At 45.1% G+C, this 22,567-nt stretch overlaps 2 protein-coding genes across 2 annotated transcripts; both read right to left on the bottom strand.

Annotated features, from left to right (window-relative positions):
- Positions 1-2,123: 2,123 nt before the first annotated feature.
- sm1 (UDP-rhamnose synthase) lies at positions 2,124-5,569 on the bottom strand. Its single transcript, NM_001136825.1, has 3 exons — positions 5,494-5,569; positions 2,872-4,446; positions 2,124-2,750 (listed from the first exon to the last, which is right to left on the bottom strand). The coding sequence occupies exons 1-3, from the start codon at positions 5,494-5,496 to the stop codon at positions 2,298-2,300; spliced, it is 2,031 nt and encodes a 676-aa protein (NP_001130297.1). The 5' UTR covers positions 5,497-5,569; the 3' UTR covers positions 2,124-2,297.
- A 13,516-nt stretch (positions 5,570-19,085) lies between these two features.
- On the bottom strand, positions 19,086-21,810 carry LOC542378 (protein kinase 1). The gene has a single exon (NM_001111954.2). The coding sequence runs from the start codon at positions 21,802-21,804 to the stop codon at positions 19,351-19,353; it is 2,454 nt and encodes an 817-aa protein (NP_001105424.1). The 5' UTR covers positions 21,805-21,810; the 3' UTR covers positions 19,086-19,350.
- Between the last annotated feature and the right edge of the window lie 757 nt (positions 21,811-22,567).

The following is a 22,567-nucleotide window of genomic DNA, read 5'->3' as shown; positions in this document are numbered from 1 at the left end:
ATGACTGACTGTATAGAATACATTGCTTTTTCTTTAGGATAGATCTAGCCATTCCAATAAAAAAACGGTATTGCGTGGATCTAGAGTAGGTAAATGGTTTCACGGTAAACCATAGGTACGTATATGATAAATTTTAGATCTAAATGTTCTTTTTTATAGATGAACTAAATAGACTGTCTGTGTCATGACAATCATACGGGTCAGGTTTCTCCACAAGGTCGCTACCAATAAATAGTACAGGTCAAAAGGAACACCGGATGTGCCATGGTATCATTAGGCACACATCACGCAAAAGTGGAAGCATAATCATGTTTCACAAGATACCGGGTGGGAGAACAATTTTAAAAAGGAATGGATAGGAAGGTACAACCAAGACCTTTCAGTGTGCCAGCTAAGATAAAAAAAATATGGTTTACTCCTTGAGTTACAAAGGATAATAAAACCTACAGCTAAAGAACGAACTGAATAGCTCTTCAGCTGATAGGAGACAGCAGATTGACATGAGTAGTGTAGAATCATTCCTGCATGAAAAAGTGGTGGTATACATAGACTGAACATTTTAACTCCTCAAATAGGTGATAGGTCTAGAAAACAAAACTGGGCAAATGACCATACTGATATCAACAGATTGCCTATGCCATCTATTCAGATGTGAATCGACCTATAGTCGAGATATGCTGCTACGCACGACTCACAGAATTCTAACGGATCATCTGCGGCGGTTAGCTCATATAACCTTTGCTTATTGTAGGAAACTGTAGGACTTAATGTATTACATAGAAGACGAGGTACAATATATAGACTTATGAGACTCTAACTCTAATGGATCGGCAGCTCAACAGTGGTGCCGACCCATATACACATAATCTGACCTCCCCGCATGCAGTCGCAACGGGGGCACCACACACGATGAGACTGGAGTATAAGCCGAAGGTACAAGTCGACAGGTTGATATCCCCCGCAGTCACAGCGTCGTGAGGGTGCGAATGTTACGGCTAGAGTAGAGACAGGAGTGGACTCCGAGAAGACGATAGCCCCTGGATGTCAAGGTAGCTGAAGTCGAAGTGGCTATGGTCGGGAGACACGCAACAATAGCCTGTTCTTCGGGAGGGGTCAATGTTCGAGCATCAACGGTCGGCGGGGCGATACAACAAAAGAACACCAGCAGGCCGGGAGCCTTCTTGCTTCTTCATTCATCCGGTCGTCGAGGAGCCCCGCCAGGGAGGCCGGCGGCAGCGCACGTGTCTGCGCCGGTCAGGGTGGACGCGCCCGAGGCAGAACAGTAGGGGTATCAGCGGATCCGGCTGGGAAGGTCACAGCAGCAACGGATCCAGCTAAAGAGACGACGATCTGACCAAAGGAACGACAGATCTAGGCAGGAAGGCCGTAACAACATGGATCCGGCCAGGAAGGCTACGGCAGCGACGGAACCAACGATGGCGACGATGAAGGGGAGGGCGACGGGGCGTTTCCAGCCAGGCAGGGCCTGCGCCGGGCATGACAGGGTGGTGTGACGCCGGCGATGGGAGAAGCACAATAAAGGAGAGGCGCTGCTAGGCACTAGAGCGGGCAGGGAGGGGGTGGCCAACAGGGATGCTCTGTCGCTGGACATGAGTCGAGGCTATGGCGATGGCTAGCCGCGCGTGGCTAGCTGCAGCAGGGCACCCGTTCGTCGGAGCGGCGTGGCTGCACACCCGCACGTGCACAGGTCGATGGGGCGGGGAAGGGTCGCTGGCGTCTGACCCGATGAGGAGGAGGGCAGGGGATCACGGTGGGTGGCGCGTGGATCTAGCTAGGGTGTGTTTGGTTGAATGTACAAAGAGGGATAGAATGAGACAGCCACATTTTATATAGTGTTTGGTTGAGAGTTAAGCGGGGGCGAGGTGAACACCGAAGTAATTTTTGGGGGCGGCATGATCCCAAAAAATCGAGGGGACGATAGCGCCCCCGACTCATCCTACTTTGACATCAAACCAAACACACTTAGTGGCCGCGTCCAGCGGCCGCAGCGATGTCCGTGCGGGGGAGGTCCAGGTCACGACGACCTGCCCTAGAAGCGGCGGCGGTGTGGATCTGGGCGGACAGCCCCGCCCTCGACCTCCTCTGCTGTTCGACAATATATAGACTCACAGCCCAAAAATGTATTGTATAAGAGATGAGGTACAATATATAGACTCACAGGACTCTAACCCTAATAGACCGACAGCCCAAAAGTAAAGTAGTGCTGGCCCACACACATAGTCTAACACTAATGGTTGCTGTGTTGTACGGTATCAGCTGTGCCAGCCCTTCGGGCTTCAGTCTGTGGGCACCTTTCTGTTGGGCTCAAAGACGTACTTGATCAACGAGTCCTTGATCGACAGCAGCTCGGGGAACTCGTTCTTCAGCTTGGTTGCGTCCATCTCGTTGTTGCTTCGCGGAGCAACGATGACCTTCGCCTGCTCCTCGAGGGTGAAGTTTGTCCACTTGAAGCTAGGGTCGATGTACTGCTTGTACATCTCTAGGATCTCGTTGTGGCTGACGACGCCGGGGTTGGTGAAGTTATAGATGCCCCGCAGGTTCCTCTTCGCCATCTCCACTGAGATGGGCAGGAGTTCGTCCAATATCGTCATGCTGTTGGGGATGTTCACCACCTTGTTGTAACGGCTGATCTTTGTCACGAAGTTCCGCGGGTTGCTGAGGTCAGAGGATATCGGCATCCGAACTCGCAGAGTGCAGACGTTCTCATACTCCTTCAATAACTCCTCGACCTGCATTTTTCAAGAAAGAATAGCCACTTGTTTCTTTCACTATTCGAAACATGAAATATGTCAACTTAGGAGTTGAGACAAAAGTAACAGTTGCAAGGGTAACAAGCATTTACCGACTTACCATTGCCTTCGTCTTCGAGTAGAACGAACCAGTAAAATTTGGTGTATCTTCCTCTTTGAAGCCGATACCTGACCCTTCAGGATGATGTGCATCGTATTCAAATATGCACCCAGTGGCATAGTTCATCATCAATAAGCCATGCTTCCTACATACATCTGCTAGATTCAAGGTGCCCACAACATTGGTACGGATGGTGTCCGGCTTGTGCGATTCACACCAATCAACATTGGGCCTTCCAGTCACACCAGCGGCATTGAAGACATGTGTTGGCTTAATAGTTTGGATGTCTAGGACGAGTGAAGAACGCTCTTGCAAGCGGCCATTTCCATATTCATATGGAATTCCTTTCTTCTCACATATTTTCCCAAGAAGTCCGCCGATCCATCCTGTCCTGCCATATATCAAGAACTTGAAGGCATGCGGTTCTGGAGCATTATCTGATGTTGAACCGACCTTTGTTTGAATGTTATTAAACCGGCTGAGTATTCCTTTAATCTCCTCAGACCCCTCGCACCCTGGCATCATCAATGTCCTTGGATGAGGCAGTAAGGCCCCAGAAACATCACCCCAATAATCAGAATTTGCTACATACCACTCCATTGTCTTTTTTAAGCCTTCTTCCCATGGGGTGCGCTCAGCCCATCCAAGGCTCTTGAGCTTCTCATCGTCCAAGAAATACCTCTGGTCATTAAAAGGTCTGTTCTCGACAAACATGATGACTTTGTCAGGTTCAAGATTGAAGAGTCTGCAAACATCTTTTGCCACATCAAGCACTGTCCTCTCCCTTTTTGTTCCAATATTATAAACATGTCCAACTTCTCCATGATGAAGAATGACCTCAAATGCCTCCGCAACATCCTCACAATAGAGGTAGCTACGGACATTGACTCCATCACCATGGATAGGGAGGGGCTCCCCTCTCATGGCCAAGAGAATGAACTTTGGGATAAGCTTCTCAGGGAACTGATTTGGGCCATAGACATTGTTTCCCCGAGTAGTGATAACTGGCAGTCCATAGGATCTCCCATATGCCATTACAAGCATCTCCGCTCCCGCTTTGGTGGCTGCATATGGGTTTGTAGGAAGCAGCTGTGATGCTTCATGGTTGCCAACAACTGCATCCTCGTCAGTCTCCCCATAGACCTCATCAGTGCTGACATGGATGAACCTCTTGATCTGGCCACTAATCCTGCAGGCCTCAAGAAGTACATGTGTACCATAAATATTGTTCTTGGTAAATTCGAAAGAATTCCCAAATGAATTGTCGACATGTGTCTGGGCCGCGAAGTGCATTATGGTATCAATGTTCTCTGTGACAAGAAGGAAGTTGACAAGATCAACACTTGCAATATCACCCTTCACAAACTTGAAGTTTGGTGATGAGCTCACAGGAAGCAGGTTCTTCAGATTAGAGCAGTAGTCAAGTTTGTCAAGGACGATAATCTTGTAATCGGGGTACTTCTTGGTAATGCGGATTGCGACATGGGAGGCGATAAAACCAGCAGCTCCTGTAATGAGGATATTCTTAGGTTTGTAAGGCCTCGCCATAGCCCCTGTATGATTGCTTTTGGAATCCTGTTGTAAGAGCAAAGTGACTAAACAGGATTAGAGCTGACAACATGCTGAAAGATCAAACTAATGCTGCAGATATGAATTGCATTCAAACAGAGCAAAGCTAATTAATTTTCGCAGTTAATGATGAAGATTTACATGCCACACAATGGGAACACGACACAAAATTTTTAACTATAAGAAGTTGAAATTAGTATTGCAAAAAGAAAAGAAACATTCAGCCAAGAAGCAGGAATCGATTTTCCAAAGCACCATGAAAATAGTTCCATGTGCACGTGGGCGCAATTGGTTGTCAGTTCATAAATAATTGTGTGGATCCATATATGCATGAGAAAATATATCATATTAAACAATTACAACACAGAAACTGAAAGCGTGTTGACAAATGCCACCGTGCGTGTACAAACAATTGAGAGCTCAGATCAGCGTGGCACATGCTATATTACTAAGCACATCCTTGCAATCAAGAAAGAAGGAACGCTGCATTTAGTTGAATCTACTGGTAATTTATCTGTTACCACTATATATAATATCTTAATCATCCCAACACAAAACAGGAGAGAAGAGCACATTCCTTTACTAAAAATAGGATACCATTTCACTAATGAAATCAACGGACGTAATATGTATAGATAAAGCAAGGAGATCAGCAAACATGCACCAAGATCCCAACGCATAGGATACTGTCCTTTTGCAAGAAGATGACCAAAATCTGGTGGAGCATAATGTATATTTTTTTTCATCTGCACATCAGGGAGCAAACAGGCCAATTTACCCTAGAGCAAGTTCAATTAAGCTACTAAATTGAATATATTGTCACGCTAAATAGACCAACTTCGGATCACCCGGGGACGGTAATGAAATGAGAAACATCACAAGGACAATATTATCTGGCCGTCTGGCGTTCTCGCCTTCAGACCCGATCTGGTGCCAGACAAACAAGCGAACACCAAGCATGCAAATACGCAATGCAGGAGGCTGGGCGGCAAAGTTCCGCAACCGGTCTCAGGTACCAGCATCGATTAGAGAGAGAAGGTTTGCGGTTTGTACCATACACAACGCGCGGCTCGGCCGGGCCGGGAGCGGATGGCGTCGGAGGATGAGAGAGACGAGATGTTGAAGGAGCTCCCAACAGAGACACGAGATGTCGCTGGGGAGGGGAGGTGGTTAATAAATGCAAGCGGTGATGGAAGGGAGGAGGGGTAGGCGGAATGCACGGTGCAGCGGTGTTGGGTTTGGTGCGTGTGTTTTTCAGAGAGAGGGTTGGTGCGTGCTCTGGTGGAGAAGGCTCCAACATTAGTTCATTCGTATATGTCGAAAAACCCCACTGTTGAGCTAGTTTAGGAACCTCAATTTCTCACGTGATTTTTAATTTTCAATAAAAATTAGTTTATTTTTTCTTAGGAAAATAAAAATCTCTTAAAAAATATAGTTCTCAAACTAGCCCTTAAAAGAAACTGGTTTATAAAAACTGAGTTAATTCTAACATACTAGTTTATATCTTAGTTTATAGAAACTAAATTCTTAGTTTTCTTAAAATCACGAAATTAGCCTCTCCTAGCTAAAAGCAATTTATAAAAACTGTGGTGATTCCAAACACCATTAATTAGTTTTTTTTCATAAACTAATTTCTAGAAACTTTATTTTAAAAACATAGGTTGCTTTCAAACAAGGCTTAAGTCATTTTCTACCAAAGTTAGTGGTTTTAGTGGAGCCATGAGCTTGGTTAATTTAGGCGAGTTAGGAACAACAGGTGGATATCGAGCAGAAAAATAGTATTAATTCGCATTAGTTTCACTTAATAATTACACAGATGTGGATGATAATATACATACCTTATTAGCTCGAGTTGTATTGCTCGCCTTTTCGTTACTAGCATATAGTTCAAGCTAACGCTACAATTCTGGAGAAGGGATGGGTCGATGACGATGGCGGCGACACGAGTGGATGGGTTGACAGCGGCAGCGCGAGTGAGGGAAGGAGGCGACGGGGACGCAGGGGAGGGAGGGTTGATAGATGATCCAAATAATATTGTTCATTATATTTGAGTGAGTAAGAGAAAGTGGTATTTAACGATGGTGTGTTAAGTCTGAGCAATTTGTTTGGTGGATTTAATGTAGGTTACGTGGCTGGAGTGATTTAGTTTGGTGGGTTTATGTCCTGTTTGGAAGCACACGATTTTTAAGAAACTGGTTTATAGAAATTGAGTTGGTTCCAAACATACTACTTTATGGATCAGTTTATAGTAATTAGATTCTCAGTTTCTTAAGAACCAAGAAGATGACCTCTCCTAGCTAAAAAAATAAAAACTAGTTTTTAAGGATTGCTTCCAAACAGGGTATTAGTAAAGTTTTACTGGTGAATTATATAATGATATAGATATAGATGTTTGCTAGAGCTAATTTTATCATAACTACTTAGGAGGTGTTTGAATGCACTAGAGCTAATAATTAGCTAACTAATAAGTTGCTAGCAAAAATAGTTAGCTAACTATTAGTTTGGTGTTATTTGGATTATAGCTAATAGGTCAACCTAGCAGTTCAGTTTGGCCGAAGCAGCCATTCTTTTAGGTCAACCTAGCAGTTCAATTTAGCCAAAGCATCTATTCATTTTAGCTGTTTAGTCGTTCATTAGATTTCAGTCGTTTTTTATCTAATCAATATTTGATTTTAGTTGTACAACCGTCCATTTCAGCTGCCCCATCTCAATCTCATTTTTTCTCCAAAAAACAGCCATTATGAAAATGTACAACCGTTTATGAAAATGTATAGAAACTTGTCTCATAGCAATACAAAATGAACTACTTTGTAAACATAAATAACATGTCCAAGTTGACACCCTCTCATGATGAACAACACATTTGCAATGTTGTCTCGAAAAATGTTCATGCCTTGTGCTTCTTCACAGTCTTCTTCAAACAAATTATTGTTCTGAATCGGTATATTGTTCTCATCATCGTCACACATTTCAAAATCCGCATCCACCATAGCGCTTTCCCTAATAAAGTTATGGAGGGGCATGCACACAAGTATAATTTTTGTTTGCTCTATCATTGGGTACGATGGTGAGTGCAACAAGATTCTCCCTTTCATCTTCAACATGCCAAACAAACGCTCGATGACGTTGCAAAGAGACGCGTGGCAAAATTGAATAATGCCTTCCCACTTGGTATAGGGTCTTATCAAAACTCTGGTATATGATACTTAGTTCCCTTGTAAGGAGCTAGGTAGCCTTCACGGTTAGGGTATCCCGAGTCAACAAGATAAAAATTTTCCTACAAAAAGTTAGACCATTAGAAAATGAGAAAAGCCATGAGCATAAAATAACTTTGTAGTATATATGTTTACCAGGAGGAGGATGAAGAAATTTATCACTATATTTGCGCAGAGCATCATTAAACACTCTCATATCATGAACTGACCCTGGCCATCCGACAACCATAAAGGTAAACATCATATCAGAGTCACATATGGCCATTACATTATGAGTTGTATACCCATGACGCCCTGTATGTTGCAGCGCCTTCGATGATGGGACAACAACACGCACATGTGTCCCATCTATAGCTCCAATACATTTATCGAAATACGGTGAAAATTGGGGAGCTTGTACTCTTAGGTATACAATAGAAAATTTTGGATCTTTTGGTTTAATGATATCATCAGACATCTTATAAACACAATGTAACACTTCCTCAAATTCTCTACTAGTTGTGTCTTTTGACCTCTCAAAACGATTGTCAGTTGTCTAATTGACTGAGGAGCACCAATGATCCACAAAAACATGGCTAAAGCTTCTATGGAGCTCATATGACATGTTGATGTGAGCACATCATGAAGGCTTTCAAATACATGCTTACTCATTCTAAACATGAAAGGGAAATAGGGTCAAATATTTTTTATAAATAAATTTGGTGGTTGAATGCCAAATACAAATAATTGGACTAACTAGTTTGCTCTAGATTACATATTCTACAGGTGCATAAAGGTTCAACACAAACCAATAAAAAGATTAAAGAAAGGGGTTCAAAAAGAAAGGAGCAAAGGAACCCATGTGTGCCCTGGTCTGGTGCACCGGACTGTCCGGTGTGCCACCGGACTATGTCCGGTGCACCAGGACCGTACAGCTGCGAACTCTTCACCTTCGGGTTTCTCCAGCGCCACTCTGCTATAATTCACCAGACTGTCCGGTGCACCAAGCGGATCAACGGCTCTCCAGCGCAACGGTCGACTGCACAGTGCCCTGACAGCGCTACAGTACGCGGCAGAAGTCAGAACAGAAGTCAGAGGCGCACCGAACAGTGAACAGTACCTGTCCAGTGCGGCACCGTACTGTCAGGTGCCACTAGAAGACAAAGCCTCCAACGGTCGTCTGCGTCCGAACCCTAACGATTGGGTGACGTGGCTGACGCACCGGACAGTGTCCGGTGGCGCACCGGACTGTCCGGTGCGCCCATCGACAGCAGTCACCCCCAACGGTTGTTTTGGTGGTTGAGGGCTATAAATACTCCCCAACCACCTCTACTCCAACCATCCAAGCATTCATCACTCCTCATTCAATACAAGAGCAAAGTGCAACACTCCAAGACACAAATCAAAGCCTCTGATCCGATCAAAGTCCCCAATTCAATTCTAGTGTTATAGGACTTGTGAGATGATCGTTCTTGTGTTTCTTGTTGCTCTTGTTTGCTTGGTTTGGGTTTCTTTTCTTTCTCACTTCTTACTCTCAAGCTTTGTAAGCGAGGCAAGAGACACCAATTGTGTGGTGGTGTAACGCCCTGAATTTGGGGGTAGATTTTTTTCTTCTTTTCTCTCACCAAATTCGGGCGTTACTCTTTTCTTTTCTCGTTCCCTCGCTAAACTTTGACCTTTTCCAAAGTTTTAGCGGGGTTCGGCTTGGGATTCCCGTGTAAAGAAAAACCCTAAATTACCTTATGTTGTTTGATGCACCATGCCGAACTATGCATTCTTTGATTGCTTAGGAATGTAAGTGCATTCATCTAAGAAGATCGGATTTCGAAAAGAAGAAAAACCTTTTCTTTTTTTTCTTTTTCTTTTTTTCTTTCTCTCCCTCTTCCTTTTCTCTCCCCCGCGCCGTGGGCCACGCCCTGGCCGGCCCAGCCGCCCCCCGCGCGCCCCTTTGGGCCCAGTTGGCCCATGCCGCCCCCTCCCTTTATTTTTCCCAAAACCCCTCTCCCTCCCTCTCATTCTCTCTCTTCCCCACCCCAGCCGCCGCCCCCCTGCCCTAGCCGCCGCCCCCTGCAGCTCGGCCGCCCGTCCCCGTCCCCGGTGAGGTCCCCCTCCCCCTCTCCTCCCTTCCCTCTCCCCCTCCTCTCCTCCCTCCCCCTCCCCGGCCCAACCGCTGCCCAGCTCGGCCGCCTGGCCGCCGCCGCCGCCCCTGCGCGCCCTGCCCCGCCCCCTGGCCGGTTCGGCCGCCCGCCCGCCCAGCTCGCCCCCCCCCCCCCCCCGCCGGTTCGGCCGCCCAGCCCGGCCGCCCCCTGCGCGCCCCAGCTCGGCCGCCCCCCTGCCCCGCGCTCGCGCCCTGCCCAGCCGCCCCTGCCCCAGGCCGGTTCAACCGCCCCCCTCTTTTTTTATTTTCATTTTATTTTTATTACTGGTATGTGTTTTATTTTAGGCAGGTTAATCATTGTTCATGTTATTGAAACAGGAAATTTAATTTGGAATTCCGTTACGCTAGTTGATTCATATAATCAATTGTTTATCCAGTTCAATATTGATCAACTAAAAATGACTAGGTTCCCATTAGTGCATATAACTAAATTCTTTTGTTAGAACCAATTGTAACTAATCGTTAGTGCATAAGCTTTAACCCCTGCGAGACCTTTTCCCGTTTCTTTCTAACCATAATGAATGCGATATCGAATGTCATACTTGATGCATATTCACTTTATTTGTTCCCTTGTATGATGTACTGTTTGTTTCCCAATTTGAATGGATGAATGTATGTATGCTTGCAATCGCATAGAGAACGATCCGGTCGAAGAGCCCGAGGAACTCGCAGGAGAAGCCCCTGAGCAGCAGTCGGTTGGTGGAGGCAAGTGTCCTTTGACCTATCTCTGTCCTATTCATTATTTAATTCACCTCCCTCATTACACATTTATACCTAAGGATTGACTAGCTTTTGTTGTCCATGTCCTTGTTTACCTATCTGGGTTGGATTATTATTATTATTATTAGTTAGCTTTATGCTATTGCTCAACTCTAATCAATGAACATGATGAGATTATCTATGATACGCTGTTTTCCCTTCTCTTATTATGATGTTGTACTTGTGGCTTAAGGGGGCTCGAGCGGTTTCTCGAGTGCCTCTCCGTAAGGACCTGTTCTATGGATGACCGCCCGGGAAAACAGTGCAACCATGAGGGTAGAATGGGGTGCCCTTAGCTGAATAATTAGAGGATCCGGGATGTAGTTCACTTAGCCGTCGTGCCGTCAATGGGGCTCGGTGTATGCGGCTCGCTCTGCCAAGGTTGATTTGTCCCTTGGGAAGGAGTGCGGTACATTTAGGAAACCTAACGGGTGGCTACAGCCCCGGGGAATCTTTGTAAAGGCTACGTAGTGATGCCCTGCTAGGCCACCTAGGTAGTGGTCAATGGGGAGTAGCTCTCTTCGGGCAGAAAGGGAATCACGGCTTGTGGGTAAAGTGCACAACCTCTGCAGAGTGTTTGAAAACTGATATATCAGCCGTGCTCGCGGTTATGAGCGGCCAAGGGAGCTCCAGTGATTAGTGGTACTTGATCAGAGACATTGTGGTACAGGTGGCTATGAGAATCGATGGTGTTGGTTATGACTATGGTGCTGGTAAGTGGTATTCTTTCCGTTTGGAAAGGGTACATCGGGTTAATAACTTGGGTAATGCTAAAACTTGGCTTTCTACTAGTAAGTAATAATCTGACCAACTAAAAGCAACTGCTTGACTTATCCCCACATAAAGCTAGTCCACTACAGCCAAACAGGATACTTGCTGAGTATGTTGATGTGTACTCACCCTTGCTCTACACACCAAACCCCCCCATCCCCAGGTTGTCAGCATTGCAACCACTGCTCAGGCGAAGATGAAGCTTTGGAAGGAGACTTCCAGGAGTTCCAAGACTACGACGAGTTCTAGGAGTGGGTTAGCGGCAACCCCCAGTCGGCTGCCTGTGAAGGCCGCAGTTATCTATGTTTCTTTTCCGCACTTTGATTTATTGTAAGAACTATATGGACGTCTCAGACGTATGATGTAATCAACTATTATTCCCTTTTAATACTATTTTGAGCACTGTGTGATGATGTCCATGTTATGTAACTGCTGTGTACGTGAATAACTGATCCTGGCACGTACATGGTTCGCATTCGGTTTGCCTTCTAAAACCGGGTGTGACAGGTGGTCCTTGCGGGGTCTAAGTGACCCGTGGGATTAAGGAAGAAGCCTCACTCGATCTAAGTGACCGTTTGAGAGAGGGAAATGGTTGAAAGAGACTCAGTCTTTGTGACCACCTCAACGGGGACTAGGTTCTTTAGAACCGAACCTCGGTAAAACAAATCACCATGTCATCCGCTTTATTTTCTTGGTTGATTTGTTTTTCCCTCTCACCCGAACTCGGATTTTATTCTAACGCTAACCCTAGCTTATAGTGTGCTTAAAGTTGTAAATTTCAGTTTCCGCCTATTCACCCCCCTCTAGACGACTTTCAAAACATATTAAAGCACTCTCTATGATCATTAAGTGTCCTCACTACCCAATCATATCAAGTGACTTGAGGTTCTACGACTTCTTTTATTAAATAAGGTAGCGTCATAATACATACCAAATGCATACATGAAGGCACCATAGTGTTCCATCATCTAAAATTCAGCAAGAGCCACCTCAACTCTTTCATCTGTCTCATCTTCATCATTTGGAAAAAAAATCAATCTACATAGACAATAATAACAGATCATCAAACTTAATCATTCAAGGCACATGCATATGATTTGAAACACATAGAAGATTCATAAAATGTTCATGATGGTAGTACATAAAATGTTCATGACAATAGACACACATAGAAGGTTCATGACAATAGTATATAAAAGGTTCATGAAGCCGTACATAAAAGGTTTCTGACAACATACACACATAGAAGGTCTACGACAATACTACATAAAATAGTTCAAGACAGTAGTACATAAAAGGTTTATGACACACTCATGATAACTCCCAACTCAATACAACCCATAGTCCTGACAATTTCTCTTTAACCAAGATAACCTTCCTTCATTTGATTCAAAAGTAAAGAACATATCTCAGTTTTCAGCTTTCATGAACAATTTTGTAGCCATGTAATGCTCAACACTTCCTTCTGGTGCACCACATTTCTTAACCAGATTCATCGCATTCTTGATGGACTCTGTCCTTAATTTTCCCTGTAGAACCATTTTTGCAGTAGCACTATTAGATTGCAAAGTTCCCCACATTCCCCTCATAATCTTCAACATAGGGCTTTGTTGCAGTACTAGTGTTGCATGCTCGTTTCTTTCTTGCTCCACTAGCTGGACTGGCAATATCCTCATCCAAGTCATCACCTTCATTCATATGCTCTCCAGGAATACAAAACAATGAACCATCAACAACAGTGTGCTCATACGTGTGCTCATACATTTGTTGAAGTTGATCAAGGTTTTCATGTGGTTCTTATTGTAACTTCTTCCATTCCGAATGATTCTTGCAAAATTCAGAATGATTAGTACCTTTGTGTGTCAAAAAAACATAAACAGAAGGCAGGCTTCATGAGTACCTTTGTGTGTTCCCTCTAGAAAGCTTCATCAGCAACAACAGTACCATTTGCCCGGCCAAGACCCGTTTGTTTGTTGAGCCACAACCAAAAACTATAGAGACGCTTCTACTGATCCCATTTATTTTTCAACTGAGTTTTAGAATGTCTTAAACCAGTTCTTAGATAATACTTCTCAGTTATGACATGGTAGCCTCTGGTAGTCATGAAGCCATTAACCCTATTACTAGCCTTTATTTGCTCAACACAAAGGTCACATAATGTAGTATTGTTGTATGGATCTGTCTAATTTGCCTTGTCAAATGTATCACCCATCTACCATATGAAAAAGCAGAGCAAACATGAATGTCCAATAAAAATACATAGTGCAAACATCCACCAATCTTTTTCATTTTTTAAGACACAAGCAAATAGTTCACACGAGCAGTGCAATGTCTACAGACTTGCTAGTTGCTAGCACAGTTACCTCGACAACGATGGCAAGGATGCATTGAACAGTAGAGTTTTTCTATGGATGCCAACGAAAAAACATTATCTAATGCACAGAGAAAATATAGTTGCAATGCAGATCGTACTACTTAATGATGACAACTGTTCTATGGATGCCAACGAAAAAACATTATTTAATACAACAAAGTTTTTCTATGGATGCCACCCGTACTACCTAATGTTGCAATGCAGCAGAGTTTTCAAACATAATGATGCCAAGCCAGCCACTGTTTTCTCCCATGGTACGGATGCAGAGTTTTGGTGCTGCCCAAAGAACAACAGCTTTTCAGTTTTCCTTTCTATTTATTCAGAGTTCAGACTTACATAAAATCAAAGTGTTGATCAATAGAATGGTTTGCATGGAGTTAAATTGCTAACAGAAACTAACTGACTAATTGAAACTACATGCTTAACTCTGCATGCTGCCAAAACAGAATTATAAACCCATTACTAATAATGCAGTCATATCTTGCCCAGGGTACTCACCGAAAGTTCATTACCAAACACGAACAGCTCTAAAAACTGAATCCACTACCCATTGGATTTTATAAAGTATAAACAACCCATTGGATTTTATAAACATACCATCAACTAAACTAAAATTGAGTTTACATAGTTGGCATAAGCGTGCTTAGGAATTTAGGATAAAGTAAAAAGAAGCCTCATCAACTAAACTCGCTAGACTGCTACTAGCAAAAATGTAAATAATTTATAGATTCAGTCATGGAAAGAGTGTAACTATAAAAGTCGAAGGAGGTCATCTAACTATAAATACACCTATTGGGCTGATGGGCTAGAAATTTGGAACTTTCGGTGGAACATTGGAATATTGGCACCACGACCAACTATTAATCCATTCTTATAATCATAATTTAGGTACAACATTGGAACGATCAAGTCAGGAAAAGGAGTCACCTGTGCAAAGGTATCATCATTGTCCTCTTGGCTGCGAGAGGCATTTGAAGCTGAAATATTGGCACCATGACCATCGGTGGCACCACGACCACCCGAGGAGGAAGCACCAATAGATCAAGGCATACCATATGCACGAGAGAAGATGCTTCGTGCTCAATGACCACCTCTAGGACCCTCACTGGCCATCCGTGGAACTCGGAAGCCTCTACCTGTAACACCACGACCAATACCAATTGATCGAAAATGACTGCGACCCCTGTGGCCATCACGAATCAGAGTAGCAGAGTAGTTGGCAGTAGACTAGGACTGACGAAGGTCTTGAAATGATGCAATGTTCTGGAATTCCACACCACTAGAGTTGAGGTCCAACCCGTCCACTCTACTAGATCGCGGAGAAGGGATAAACTGCTCCTTATGAAGACTCAGCGCCACTTCATCTGAGAAGAAACCCATGTTCACACGATCATAGGGCGACCTAATAGGAGTTGTGTGGTACTCAGCCTCGTCGGAATCGAAGAACATGGCTGCAATTAGAGAGACCAAACAGTAAATAATGAAAGTGTATATACAAACAATCAATACTCAGAATATATCTCATCAAATATAGGAGTCCAACATTACAAAAAGGTAGCCTTCTAAGATAATCAGGTATTTGTCATACAGCTAAAAGGCACCCACAAATCCTGAGTTACGAACACAAGGTTAATTTATCCCTTGTGGTTCGGGTTGATGATGAGTGATTGTCAATGGGTAGGGTCGAATTGTGGACTGACCGAAACATGAGATTATGTATGTGCAACCATGTCGGTTGGCTTGTGGTGTGCAGGTGTGGAGCACAGAGACGGTGGTCGACGACTGAGGTGAAGGTCATGTGGGCTCGTGCTGATGGACCGAGAGCGGTGAAGGACGAGTGCTGGGTCCTGGCTAACGGACCGGAGCAACCAGGTGAACAGCCGTGGTGGCTGACACCTAGGACACACCCGCGCGAGGACGTGAGGGAGCGGCCTGTGTTGCTGGCGCGGTCGAGGACTGGCGAGACACGTGTCCAGAACGTGGGGGACGCATACGCAGTGCGATACTCATGACGATTTGGTGGTTGAGCCTCGAAACCACCCTGCGTTATGGACAACGGGTTTTGCTGAGTTTGGGCCTCAAAACTCGGCAGCGGCGGTTATGGAGGGAATCAATGGCGGCACGTGGCATCACAGCGAAGGGTGCATCAAGGCTAAGCAACTTCGTGTGGAGTGCGTGATCGTCGGATCGAAAACCTAGGAGTTGGTCTATTTTGCCCCTGGTGGAGTGGATATACTCTATGTAAAAATGGGTAGTTTAGGAAATAGAAATAACCCTCTATAAATAGAGGGGATGGTTGGTTAGTTCATCATCTCTTGGCATATCTCTTGTCTGCCATTTGTTTAGTCTCTCTTGTTTAGAACTCCTAGTTTTTCCTCTCTAGGTAATCACTTACTGTGCCAGGAGATCCGCAACGATTTTGTTTGTCGACTGTGCCTGAGAGCTATATTGTTTCATCTAAGGAAGGGTCGTCGGCCCGACCCACAACTTTCGGTTGGCTTCAATTTCAGTTTGTGCCCTTGCTGATTTTCTGAAGGCTTTTATTCTTGAGTTCTTCATCTCTTTGTTCTTGAGGATTTTGGAGAACCATCGAGTTCTTGTTTCTCTGGTGCTGTTGGGATTTGTTGGTGGATGAGATTTACTCTTTGGATCACTTCTTATGTCAAGATGGTGTTGTTTGTAGTTGTGATCCCCTTCGACCTTGTGTTGAGTTCGTCCTAGAAAACCCCCAACAAAACCCCACTTTTCTCAGGGTTTTGAATCTGCGCTTCGATTTCTGAGTTGCTCAGGTTGATACTTCATCAGTGGACATCTTTCCCGCCCGCGCAAACTATCTGCAAAGTTTGAGCCAGTTCTAGGCATTTTTCTTTGCCCGGCACTGTCGCCTACGTGCGTGGCACTGCCAGCCTCCGACACTACTAGACTTGCACGGCCGCTCTGCCCGACACTGCCGCCCTATAGACCGACACTGCCGCTCGGTGTTCTCTATGATTTTGACTTTGATTTTTTACAAACACCTGAGCAGGGCTCTAAGCTGCACTTTTGTGTGATCAAACGACATTGGTTTGATTCATACTGTGATCTGGTGCTTTGTGAGTCTATAAGAGTTTACGGGTTGAGCTTTGGGATCAAAGTCACGTGCTCACAAGTCAAGAATTTTTAGTGGCTCCCATTCACCCCTCTGGTCGCCTCACCGCTCCTTCATAAGCTCTCACAGCTAGCAATTACACGCCATTCCATTGCCAAGTTTTAGAGAAACAGTGATATGAGCACGAGGAGAATTATTGGCATACAACAACACATCACGGTACAACACAATGCAACAATCACTCTGAACTATTTCGTTATAAACAATAAAGCGCAGCAGCACAACACAGCACAATACGATACAACACTATGAATGAACCACTCGTTCTTCCTGAAAATCGAAGGACTAGGGTGCATTTGAACAATAAAGGCGCAAATGAGCGATCTATAAACAACACCCCACTGATTCCTCTCTTGAATTAGCATTAGCAAACAATATTGAACTGTCCGATCGGGATGGAGCTAGTCCTCGTCCTAATCTAATGGCAACGATTAATATGCAAGCAGTCACTAGGTGCAAGCGTACAAGCAGCTCTCTTGGTCCGTTTGATCTAGATCCAACTGTATGTGTAATCATGATTTGTTAAGGTCTTTTTTATAAAGCTACACAAGCTGGTGGTGGCAGGATTTAAATGCTACGGTTAGATCTAAATCTAATAGACAAAAGACAACGACTGCTGTGCAAGCAGTCCTTCTGTGCAAGCGTGCAAGCAAACCATCTGATCCGTTAGATTACGATCCAACTACAGATACAACCATGGTTTGTTATGGAGTTTTTTATATAGATTATTAAGCTGGTGGTGGAAGGGTTTAAGTGTTAAATATGACCTACGGTTGGATCACGATCTAACGGATCAGATGGTTTGTTTGCATGCTTGCACGGAAAGACTGCTTGCACAACAGTCGTTGCCTAGACAAAAAACCTACTTACACGCGCACTTGCATATTAGTCGTTGTCTAATCTAATATGTCGATCTTCGCACCTTGTGCGTTGGCGATGCAGGGGACGACAACGGCGTAGGTGACGATGGCGGCGTAAGGGACCGGCGACAGCGCAGGGCACCAGTAATCGCGACGAGGTGCAGCGACGATGGAGGGGATTGGTGGCTGCGGTGGTGGGGTATCAGCGATGGCAGTGGAGGGGACCAGCAGCGGAGATGAGCGCACCGCCCTGCCCTACCGGCCCGGCATCGGCGTGAAGTGCGGCACCTGGTGCCTCATGCGGTCGCAGAGCGGTGGGGAGGAACAGAAAACTCGTTAGCTGCTTTTAGCCAGGTATGGGTAGCTAGGCAACTAATAAATATTTAGGATATAACTAACTATTAGTTACACTTTTAATTGGACTGTTTGAATGCATATAGCTAATATTAATATTTTACTATTAATTCTAGTGTATTTAAACACCTCTTTTATTTTATTTGGATTTTGGATCCTATCGTATTGAGCTCAATACGTAAATTGAGGTGGATTATGGCCTTATTCGGACAAGGCTTACTCATGCCTGACACGCCTTTACCCGCACACGCCGGCGTCATGGACACTGCGTTCCACTCGAGGCACTGCACTCAGCGGCGCGGCTCGACGGAGAGGCCGAGGCTGTTTCCGGCAGGTGGTCCGTGGGCGCCCAACCTTTTATCTTTGGAGATGGTGAGCGGCGACTGTGACATGGCGGCGGCAGCGGGTTACGGTGGCACCGCCTTGACTTAGATCCCGTGGCTCGGGCTTAGGGGTCGTATCTGGGAACGGAGAGCGCTGGGTGACCGCCGCTGCCATTGATAGGCGCATGGGCATTGCAGGCTGCAAGCCTGCGACGTCGTCAGACTCTTATAGTTATAGTGTGTTTGGTTTAATCAATGAAGTGATACAACTTTTTCTCACTTCTCACTTTTTTATTTAGTTTATGAAATAGAATGGGTTGATCCATCATCATCACATTCCTTATAAGCTAATAATTAGTATATAAATGAGGAATGAGTTGGTTCCACTAAAATTGATGGAATGAACTTATGATGCATCACCTCATAAAGCATAGAGTGACTCCACAAACCAAACACACGATTAGAGTTGTAATGACAGAATAGGATAGGACGATCCTTTTGATTCAGAGGCAGTGGTTAAAACAGAATTATCTCAGTGTTGTATGGACGCCAAGAGACGTTCCTATCCTATCTGTCACCAGCTGGCCCGCAACCAAACACATCCTTACTCTTGCGCTAGGTACGTCAATTGGATTCCATATTTTTCACCATCGTGAGACCACACACAAGAGGTATTCAGAATTTCAGATAAGGGAGCACACGTAGGTCGATGGCGTTTCACTACCGGTAACTTGAATATGGTTACATCTAACTGTTCAAGTTCAATACATTACATGCTACAACTTACATCATATAGTGACAAATTGGAACGAGCACTGTTTACAGGTAATTTATATCAGGGGTAAACACCCAAAACCAACTGACAGGATGGCCTGGAGTGTTGGCCTTTTGCTTCTTCTTCTTTTTTTCCATCAAGATGTGAATTGTCAACTCAATGAAGTTGTTGTAGCATATGTTTTATTTGCCCATTCAGTCATCAGCTGACAGGAGGGTCTGGACTGCATGTTCCATAGTCGGTCTTTTGCTTCTGTCTTCCTCCAAGCAGGAGACCGCCAATTTGATCAGTGTTCTTGCTTGCACATAGTTGACTGGACGATTCAGTTTTGAATCCAGATACCCATCAATCCACGATTGTTCCTCCCCTTCAAGTTTGGCAGAAAGCATCCTGACAAGCTTTCTAAGCATACTATGCACCTCATCTGTGCCTCCCACCAACTCTGAAACTCTGGTGCCTGTCAATAGCTCCAGTAGCACAACCCCATAACTGTATACATCGACTTTTGCTGTGATCGGGAGGCTGGAAACCCACTCAGGTGCAATGTAACCTAGCGTTCCTCTGACATGGGATACGTTCTGGGTGGACCCTCCTCTGTTCAGCAACTTCACCAACCCAAAGTCAGTGATCTTGGGCTCAAAAGCTTGGTCTAACAGTATGTTCTCAGGTTTCACATCACAGTGGATGACCCACTCTAAGCACTCATGGTGGAGATAGGCTAACCCTTTTGCAACACCTAACGCAATGTTGAACCTTCCCTCCCAGTCCAATAAGATGTTGCCTCCTTCACTGAACAAAATGTTAGCCAGTGATCCATTCTCAACATATTCGGAGACCAACAACCTATGAGATCCCTCTGAACAGAAGCCCCATATCCTCACAAGGTTCATGTGGTTGATCCTCCCAATTACACTTAGCTCAGCCTGAAACACTTCCTTGCCTTGCCTTACATTCTCCAGCTTCTTCACAGCCACATGCCTATCATCTTCTAGGACACCTTTGTACACAGTGCCTGATTCTCCCCTCCCTAGCTCAACCTTGAATTTTCTGGTCGCCTTCACAAGTTCCCTGTAGCTGTACCTTCTAAAATTACTAGTCATTGCTTTGTAACCTTTCTCAGACGCCCATAGTTCAGATGGCCTGAGTTCTCTCTTCAAAACAAAGAACCACGCAAACGAAATGAAGGAAACTTCAACGACAAAAAATGCAGCTATGAACCCATAGAAGTAAAACCATTTCGATTCTCCTCCGCCGGTCTTGTGCACATCTGGAAACGGTTCTCTGATGCTTTTGTTCATCCGATCGCAGTCGAGACGACGGGGCACGGAATCGAACACGTCGGAACGTGGAATAAGGGCATTTGAAACACTGACCCCTGTTGGAAGCTTGAGATATATCGTTCGCACGTCAGATGTTGGGTAGGTTCTTCCACTGAAAAGATAAGCTTTTGGATAGCATGATCCTGTGCCTTCCTGATACTGAAAGCCTTTACAGGTGCAGTCACTGATGCAGATATCCCTACAAGTTCGAAGAGAAACCGACAGAAGATGTTGCTGATCCGACCCCCAAAAATCCGTATTGGGAAGTCGCACAAATCTCATAGACCTCTTGTCATAGCGGTCACAGGTTGTGTTGACAATAGCCATACAGCCTTCAGTCCAGTTACCCGGGTTCCTCGTCGCATAACCTGGTGGGCACGAACATGTAGGTGTGGGTGAGTAGTGGCAGATGCCATTAGGACCACACAAACCGTGAATATTGCAAGGCTGGGTCATTGCTACCATTGAAACTGACCATGACCCATCTGAATCGTTCATGCTGTACAGACGGAGATTGCCATCAGGGTCAAGAGTTAGCCTTCTCTTGACGCCCGGCCCTACGTCGGAGGCCACAAGCGCCTGACCATCAGCGAAGTCGCTCGAGGCAAGCACCCCGCTATCAGTAAGCATTCCTAACCTCGTACTGTTATACTGGTTCCGGCCATCCTGGTAGAGGTTCTGGTCAGGGTCTGGCCAGTATATGTCTGAGACTTGAGGCACGTGGTATATAAGCGACAGCACTGAGAGGTCGCTGAAGCGGAAGATGTAGTTACCAGGACTACGCGATTGGGTTGTGGGGACTAATCTGGTCGCAGCAGTGATGAGCTGCGTCGGCAGGAAAGTGTCCGTTGGGGAATCGAAACTCTGCCATACAGTGTTACCTCCTGAGTCCTCGATGACGAGGTTCCCGGTGTCCAGGAGCCGAGCACGCTGGACGCCGGTGAAGTTGTTGCCATCAGCTCGCCACACGGCTGCGCCGTCGTAGTCGGTGAGCACCATGTTGCCGTCCTTTTGCAGGGTTAGAGCCGACCTCCTGGCATGGACAGGGCGGTCAGGGTTTGCGCTCCACACGATGGTCTTGTTGTTGGCCGCCGCCGCCTCCGTCTTTGAGTACCATACTGAGAATGTGAAGGCATGGGTGTAGACTTCGTAGAAGCCAGAGGAGAATGTCCCGTCTGATGATTGTAAGGTGCTGGATTCGTAGGACTCGACTACGAGAGAGGAACCCAGTGGTAGGATGTCTCGGGATGATGCAGCTCTTGGAAACAGAGCGATGAAGAAGGAGAGGATGCAAGCGGTAGAGAGGAGAGCTGCAAGAGGACGAGGCATCGTTGCTGAGATGGGGTTTTGGTCGATGAACGCGCAGGCGCAGCTACTTGTATCCGTGGTGTGCCGAGTTTCTGTCTCAGTCCTGATAGCGAAACGCCATTACCTGGTCAAATTCAGAGTGCTATGGAGTTCAAGTTGTTTAAGTTTCCTTTATGCGCATTGATGGTGAAGTATACAGCAGCCATTCTAGTCAATCTTTGCTACTGCTAGAGCTCAAGAAAAGTCCATTTCTTGGACAGTGCATTGAAAAGAAAAGGATACAGTACAAGCTCAAACCTACTCCCTCTCTTTGTCTCTAAATATAATTGTCGTTTCCGTTTCCCGATAAGTTAAACAAACTATAATTTATAATACATAAATAATGTTATTAGACCATTGAATCTATTTACATAATAAATTTATTTAAAGATATAAATGTTGCTAGTATTTTTTATAAATCTAGTTAAATATAAGAAAGTTTTACAAATACGTTTTTTTTATTGCGACAGTTAATAATGGAACGGAATGAGTAGGCCTGTCACTTCACCGTTAAGAGATGATGTTTCTGTACGAATACGATTGAACATTAAAACGAATTGACCATGGTTTTCATCGCACACTTCCGGAGTCAGACGCGTCGAGGATAAGGTCAGCATGGCAGCTTTCATTTCAAGCGGTGATGTCGACGTTTTGCTGGATGCTCGTTTCCGATTAAGGGGGTGTTTGGTTGCTCCTGCTAAAGTTTAGCCCGGGTCATATTAAGCGTTTGACTTTTAAATAGGTA

This window comes from Zea mays, chromosome 6, assembly GCF_902167145.1.
Source record: "Zea mays cultivar B73 chromosome 6, Zm-B73-REFERENCE-NAM-5.0, whole genome shotgun sequence".
NCBI classification, from domain to species: Eukaryota; Viridiplantae; Streptophyta; class Magnoliopsida; order Poales; family Poaceae; genus Zea; species Zea mays.
This window is presented reverse-complemented; position numbering and strand designations above follow the sequence as displayed.

Excerpts from the sequence above, each read along its gene's own strand:
- LOC542378 (NM_001111954.2), bottom strand. The coding sequence starts at position 21,804 with ATGCCTCGTCCTCTTGCAGCTCTCCTCTCTACCGCTTGCATCCTCTCC.
- sm1 (NM_001136825.1), bottom strand. Across the intron at positions 2,751-2,871 it reads ACTCGAAGACGAAGGCAATG|GTCGAGGAGTTATTGAAGGA; the intron begins GTAAGTCGGTAA and ends TGAAAAATGCAG.